At 35.9% G+C, this 6039-nt stretch overlaps 1 protein-coding gene across 1 annotated transcript; it reads right to left on the bottom strand.

The window, feature by feature from the left end:
* Positions 1 to 1872: 1872 nt before the first annotated feature.
* On the bottom strand, positions 1873 to 6039 carry LOC117317027 (palmitoyltransferase ZDHHC15-like). The gene is made up of 2 exons (XM_033871810.1): positions 5724 to 6039; positions 1873 to 3031 (listed from the first exon to the last, which is right to left on the bottom strand). Exons 1-2 carry the CDS (start codon positions 5729 to 5731, stop codon positions 1960 to 1962), a joined length of 1080 nt encoding a protein of 359 aa, XP_033727701.1. The 5' UTR covers positions 5732 to 6039; the 3' UTR covers positions 1873 to 1959.

Below are 6039 nucleotides of genomic sequence, written 5' to 3'. Positions count from 1 at the left end.
ACCAAAACTTAGCTGTCCTATTTTCTGTCGTAGACACGGCTCTAAGGCGATGGTTAAATGCTTTTGCATGAATGCCGTATCAAAGAATAAATGTCGACGTGAAAATCTCTGATGCTACAGATATGCTTGAACTTCCACATGAGAGAGTGCAGACGTCATAGAAAACCGTGATTTTCCTTAAAGTAAGCAGAATTTCTAAATCAATGTATTTATTTAAGGTCTCAAAATATTAACTAAAGCATTTATACCGGCAAGATATTGATATTGCATAAGCACGCATTACAGAAAAAATTAATGAAAAAATACAGGCCGAGCTCATTTTCTATACAAATTATACCCTTGTTAACATTTAACTTTGTACATGAATAATATATTTAGAAATTTCTAAAAAAAAATCTTGTTTCCCTACACACCCCAAGAACGTCGATCTCTCCTACTATGGTGTGTTTTTTTAAACATACACCGTGCATTTATTTGTTTTTGTGGCCATCTCAACACATTCATCATTTATGTAATGTCATTCAGAATTCATGGTCCATAGACTCAGGAAATTAGGGACGCCGGGAATGTGGAAGGACTGAGGGGCTAGGGAGGGGGAAATACAGTTTTAGTGACTTCCAACCTTCTGTGCCGTCGAATCGGGAGAGTCAGACCTCTCTTTATTATCACGATGGTGATACTAAACGGAATATATCGTGTACCACTCAGCGGAATCAACCAGTCTCCCTCTGATGCAAGTAAGTCCATGCCTCTCTATAATCAATTATGATAGCAAAAGGAATTAGGTGTATTCTTATGTTTATTCCTTTTTAAAATTCTTTGTGATATTAAACGGAATCCAATGTGATATCATCATGTTTATTAAAAGTCTGTCCCCTTACACTTATTTGTGATATCAAACGGAATACAATGTGTTCCCATCGTGTTTATTAAGTCTGCCCCCTTACACGTATTTGTGGTATTAAACGGAATCAAATGTGATCTCATCTGATCATGTTTATTAAAAGTCTGTCTCCTTACACGTATTTGTGATATTAAACGGAATCCAATGTGATATCATCGTGTTTATTAAGTCTGCCCCCTTACATTTATTTGTGATATTAAACGGAATCCAATGTGTTCCCATCGTGTTTATTAAAAGTCTGTCTCCTTACACGTATTTGCGATATTAAACGGAATCCAATGTGACATCATCGTGTTTATTAAAAGTCTGTCCCCTAACACTTGTTTGTGATATCAAACGGAATCTAATGTGTTCCAATCGTGTTTATTAACCTCTCTGTCTCTTTATAATCATTTGTGATATTAAACGGAATCCAATGTGTTTCCATCGTGTTTCCTAAAGTCTGTATCCTTTTGTTTCTTTGTGATATTAAACGGAAACCATTGTGAACCATTATCATGTTAAGACTTAAATCTTCGTATAATCATTGATGATATTAAATGGAATCTGATACGTCGACGTCTCAGTGAAGTTTCTACCCCGCTATAACCGATATGGTTCTAAATATCTAATGGAGTCGGAGGTGTGTTCCCAATATGTTTGTCTTCTTTCTTCTCCTTGTAATCACAGGGACGTGAAAGTGTGTTACAGTCTACAAATATTTTGACTTACATTGGTGTGTAAAGCACTTCTAAACGTTTTTTAGGGAGAACACCCCCGGTCGGTGTATATGGAGGTCGAAATACACATAGACTGTAACCACAGGTGCTTCATGACTCGTTTTATAAAATAATAACATATAAGAGTACATGTAAATAAGAAAGTCTCATTTATATGTACTCTTATATGTTATTATTTTATAAAACGAGTCAGGTACCTGTGCTGTAACAAATTCTCAAGTCCCTGTGATTGTGTTAATGAATGGAATAGATGTTTACTCAGTGGTATTTTAATAAATAACATCATCGTGCATCATCAATATCAGGTGTGACATAAAATTAGTTCAACCATTAAAATCAGTTTGTTTTCTCTTGAAGATTTGCGTTTTGGTCCAGTTTGACACCTTCCCACGTTTTACCGTCGTCTGTTTGTGGGAAAATCAGCTGCATTGGAAAAAAGAAATTCAGAATCCAGAAATCTCCAAACACAGACCGAAAGTTACGATTAATACTATTTAAGTTTCGAACAGGGATAAATTTCGCCAGTTCATGTAAGGTTTTGCCTTGAGGAATGATGGTCATTTGTGAATTGAAATAAATAACCCCAATAACTCCGTAAAGAAATTCCAGGTAAACGTGAAAAATCATGATCGAAACATGTAAAGACATTTCGTCCACACGTCCGAACAGCCAGCGATAGAAGGCTACAGGTGGGATAAAGTCTGTCCAGGCGTAACTTACGGGGTAGTAAATATTCTGTAGATATTTAAACTGTAGAAATCCACCAAAAATTCCATATATCACCGCGTAAAATGTCAATACAACAAAGTATCTTTGGTTTTTGAATCCGATACAAGTTCCAACAACGAAACAATGATGGTCACGTTTCAATATACATGCTTCACAAATGTCACAATGGTGAGTGCGAGGGGGTTTGTACATTTCACAAATTTCACAATATTTCCATTCGAACCCAGAACCGTCCGTGTTCTGGGATTGGATTGGAGCAGCAGACCCATTCTGATTGTGTATGGACACAAAATGGTCTGGCGGGTTTTCCCAGCGGTCGTTCAATCCTGGTAAATCGGGCCGGTCCTTAGTTTTGGGAAGTCTTGTGTCATACAAGACTGTACATATGTAATTAGCTATTATCAGCACGGCTCCGTAAGTTACCAATACTTTAAAATAATAATGTGTCCAGTCGTCGTAATCCTCCAACAGGTACGGAATGAGGTAACAATGTAACATGAAGAGTTGGGTGGGAGCCTGGAATGCCACTAACCAACGGACCGCATTCTTAGCATTCCTCTTATGACGTTTGTCTGTCCGCTTTCCTCTATACTTATAATGTATACGTAATTGTTCCATCAGACCCATGGGCTTCTCCTCCTGCCCTATGTCCAACGCAACCTCGCCCGCCATGTTAGATCTGAAATATTAAATAATGACAATTTATTTATATTGAATAAAAATTTAATATTAATCATAACTCATTTATGTTTAATCATAACTCATTTATATTTAATCATAACTTATTATTGAGATTAATAATAAAAAAAATATCAAAATGACAATTTATTTATATCTAATAATAATTTACTTCTATTGAATCATAATTTATCTATTTGATATTAATTTATTCATATTTAATATAATTGTCGTGTATGCAATCGTAATAGAAAAACGGTAACTTTGTCACAAAAAATAATCTCATGGACGCCAAAGGTACTTGTTGATAGGAGAGTGTTTTATCACACTCCTGTCTAGCAGTTCCTGTGAATCAATAGAAAATGCTTCAAATACCCAGTGGATGGTGACGTGGTATTGAGTCCTATTGACAATGTATAGAGGACATCACGCTCGTTCAGAATTATCACGGAATAGTATTAAAACGAAGAAAAACTCATTTATCAAACGGTCTTGCCCAAAATTTCATAGCCCTGGATATGCGATATGTATTGAGAAGAAATCTTGTACAGTAACCTTCAGCATAAACTCTTAAATTAGGTTTAGTTTGGTAATTACTAATTTACACCCAGAGTTAAATAAAAAAAAATCTGTACATATCGAGGATAGTGGATTTTAACTCTAGGTGATAATTACCAGATACAAGTATCCATGCCTTCGGTTTTAGCCCAAGTTTCCTCTGACCTTATGGTGTCAGGGCCAGAGGAAACTCGGACTACTTCGGTATGTGATATTGGCACAATGTTCCCGTAACTATAGTGACCCAACACAATTTCTATTTAGGTCACATGGTACAAAACGTCAAACGACTGGGAAGATGTCTACTAAACCATCAACGTCACCCTAATTTGGCGCTCAATATGGAGCTTGATCCGATATTGAGGGTATTGCCATAATATGACCATGCGTTCCAGGGAGGTAAGCGTCTTTTGTTTCATCAAACATTCTTTATAGGCACACAGGCACGGCTTATCAACCACATGGTCGTACTCAACAGTGATATTCTTAACCTTATTACAAAGGAGCCTGTACGGTATTTTATTAAATTAGGGTAATTCTTTTCATTTCTCCAAACTCAAACATGATCTTTTAATATGCCTTGTTTAGCTATGACGAATAAAAATAGGGACTAGTAGGATTATGACATTGGCTTGTGAAAACATCATGTGAAATGTTATTATGATCAACATTTCTTCATACAAAAATGTATAAATTAACAATTACACACAAGGAAACTAACATTTTTTGTTGGGAAAATATGAAGTCAAAATTTGGTAAATAAAACACAATTTTCTAATGGAAGGTACCTATATTCTGTCTCAAATGTACCCCTAAAAATCGCTGTTCATGTGGGGGAGAAAACTTATGTTAATTCAACATCTCACCACATACGACCCGTTTCTCAGCTTCCCGAAAAACAGAAATTGATGCAGTAAGGAATGTCGAACGACACATCTCTTGTACTTTAACTAGATACTTTAGATGGTGAAATAAACTTTCATAAAAACATAATCCCGTAAGTTGTCATAAAAATAGCATAACAGTAACTGGTATCTTCAAACATGTATCGAAGCAAATACCTACAGTTGAAGGGTCAAGTTTTATATTTAGGATTCAATGGCTCTAAATCCTCAAATCTTCGTCTCTTTTATATCGATAATCCGATGTCTTTCTTGATATTTCCAACGTTATGGTTATTTTCAGACTGTATATTAATGTTTGCATAAAAATGACCACCAACGACCGCGTTATAACTTATAAAATAAAATCATAATTTCGGACATAAAATAATTTTCATACATATAATATTCATTGTATTGTCGTATTTAAATTAGATATTAGATAAAATCAGATATACATATAAATACATTGTGTTTTAGTATAAATCCTTAATTTTACCTACAGGTAAGTAACAACAGGTAACTTTTACGTGTAAATTTACATGTTGGCGTTGAGGCTCCTTTTTGGAAAAAGACTATAATCACTATCAAAACAAACTGCCCTACATGTCAATTCAAACTTATGATGTGGGCGTTCAGAGATACACTCGATCGTCTAAAGGCCCATTTCTGATTCGGCTCATATTGGTTTGGCACAATGGATCAAGACCATGTGGTACAAACAAATGATTAGAAACTGTCACCAGATTTATTTATTTAACGGGTTTTACGTTCGCTATTATTGCCTTGCTTTCACCACAGATCGTTATAACTATAAATAATAGTTATCTGATAAACACAAACTATCCATTGAAAACGACTATCTCGTGAACAAGGCTAGCAAGGATATATATGACTTGATTACTCATAAAACAACAAGTACATAATCAGCATAAATTATGCGAAGCACACAGCGAGTATATTTTGACACACAGGTACACAATATGCATAAATTATGCGAAGCTCCGTATCATTTACAGTATCGCTAATTATAAAGTACCCCTCCCCCACCACCCGGTCTCGTTATCGATATATATATGACAGGTTTGAATGACACCGACTACATGCAGACGCATGTACATTGTATACAAAATGTACCTATACGCGTAGTACCATATATAGGTAATATACATAGGTAATAAACACGAGCTTATCGACATTATCTGAAACGATACGGGTACGTGTTATGACAGTGTAAATGACGTAAATACATACCTGATCATTACAGAAGACAATCATTCACAGGTCTCCGTGGGTACACTGTATATCGGCCGTGTCCAAGACTAGCCGGGAACATGAAAGCACATGCACACCGATTCATACTTTCTTATGCGTCGTTACGGTTGACTGGTCACAGGTAACAACTGTACGTGTTTACTGTTTACGGGTCGTCCGGGGTAACAGTAAATAAATCAATAGCAAGCAGGAACCGAGAACTAACTTGGAGCACTTAACTCAGAGACGCAATATAACACTAAGTACACAGGTAGCTGAGAAGTTCTGTTTATCCCTGGATCAGTGGCACCCATCT

This window comes from Pecten maximus, chromosome 18 (assembly GCF_902652985.1).
Source record: "Pecten maximus chromosome 18, xPecMax1.1, whole genome shotgun sequence".
Lineage (NCBI taxonomy): Eukaryota > Metazoa > Mollusca > Bivalvia > Pectinida > Pectinidae > Pecten > Pecten maximus.
The sequence above is the reverse complement of the archived record's forward strand: the minus strand, read 5'-3'. Positions and strand labels throughout refer to the sequence as shown.